The sequence below is a fragment of the Trypanosoma equiperdum genome (genome assembly GCF_001457755.1).
Source record: "Trypanosoma equiperdum strain OVI genome assembly, contig: ctg_1321, whole genome shotgun sequence".
Taxonomy (NCBI): domain Eukaryota; phylum Euglenozoa; class Kinetoplastea; order Trypanosomatida; family Trypanosomatidae; genus Trypanosoma; species Trypanosoma equiperdum.
The window spans coordinates 498-1,506 of record NW_027123307.1 but is presented as its reverse complement, the minus strand read 5'-3'; the positions used below and the strand labels follow the sequence as shown (position 1 = coordinate 1,506).

The 1,009-nt window shown below is 44.7% G+C and overlaps 1 protein-coding gene across 1 annotated transcript; it reads right to left on the bottom strand.

Annotated features, from left to right (window-relative positions):
• Positions 1-351: 351 nt before the first annotated feature.
• TEOVI_000758200 (cell cycle associated protein MOB1-A) lies at positions 352-978 on the bottom strand (the record flags this gene model as incomplete). The annotated part of the gene is made up of 1 exon (XM_067221109.1): positions 352-978. The coding sequence occupies one exon, from the start codon at positions 976-978 to the stop codon at positions 352-354; it is 627 nt and encodes a 208-aa protein (XP_067077210.1).
• Between the last annotated feature and the right edge of the window lie 31 nt (positions 979-1,009).

Sequence of the window (1,009 nt, the reverse complement as noted above, 5' to 3'; positions counted from 1 at the left end):
ATGGAAACAGCCTTTTTGTAAGGCGGACAGAAGTTTCAGGCTTCACCATACCAAAACGAAGGTGTATGAAAGGTAAAGCAACCCAGTGGTTCTTCTCCGGTCAGTGATTAAAAAAAAAGATTTCACCATCATTAATAACTGCGTGAGTTGGGACGAAAGTGAAGGCTTTGAATCAACCCATCACTTGCTCTACCAATTGTCACTGCAAAAATTGATTAATAAAGAGAAATAACATTCAGGACCAACATTACCATCAACCAATGAGGATGTGCACTTCGATTTATTAAAAAATGAGCAGAAATCATCCCTGCTAGAAGAAGGCACCAACACAAGGGCGCGCACACAAATTGTTTACGGAACCTCCAACTTTTCCTTCGCGCGCTGACCCATTAAGTTTACCAGCAATTCACGCAGCGGAGACACCTCCTCACGAGGAATCAGATCAAACTCCCACACAAAATACATAAAATGTTTCAGTGCGGTGTTGATGTGAGATTCCTCCTGCAACTCACGAATCTTCGCAAAGTGGGAATAGTAAACGTGTGCATAAACGCGGAACAGTCGCTTGAAACACGCCTTCACCCTATCCGCGAAATCTGGTGGATAGGGATTACGATCCTCAGACGGAAACACACGTTCATCATTGATCTGCCGTTCGATCCACTCCATCAACAATCTCACATACTCCGGTGCGCTCACCTTCGTTGCTTTTGGATATTCCGGCGGGTCACGCCATAAATACTCATAGCGTGGACCTGACGACATGACAGGACAACTGCTGTTCGTGCAAAACTCTGTTAGAGAGCCGTACAAAACATTAGTGATGTTGTAGAAATCTACAGTGTGTACGGAAAGCCAATGATTCAGATCGGCGCCTTGCGGTAGCTTTACAGCAGCACTGAGGTCACCTGAGCGCACAAGTGATTTGGCAAACTTGTGGAGGTTGTAACGTTCAGTTCCTTCCTTATGCTTTTCCATGAGAATAATTTTCTATGCCGCTTGTGGAATT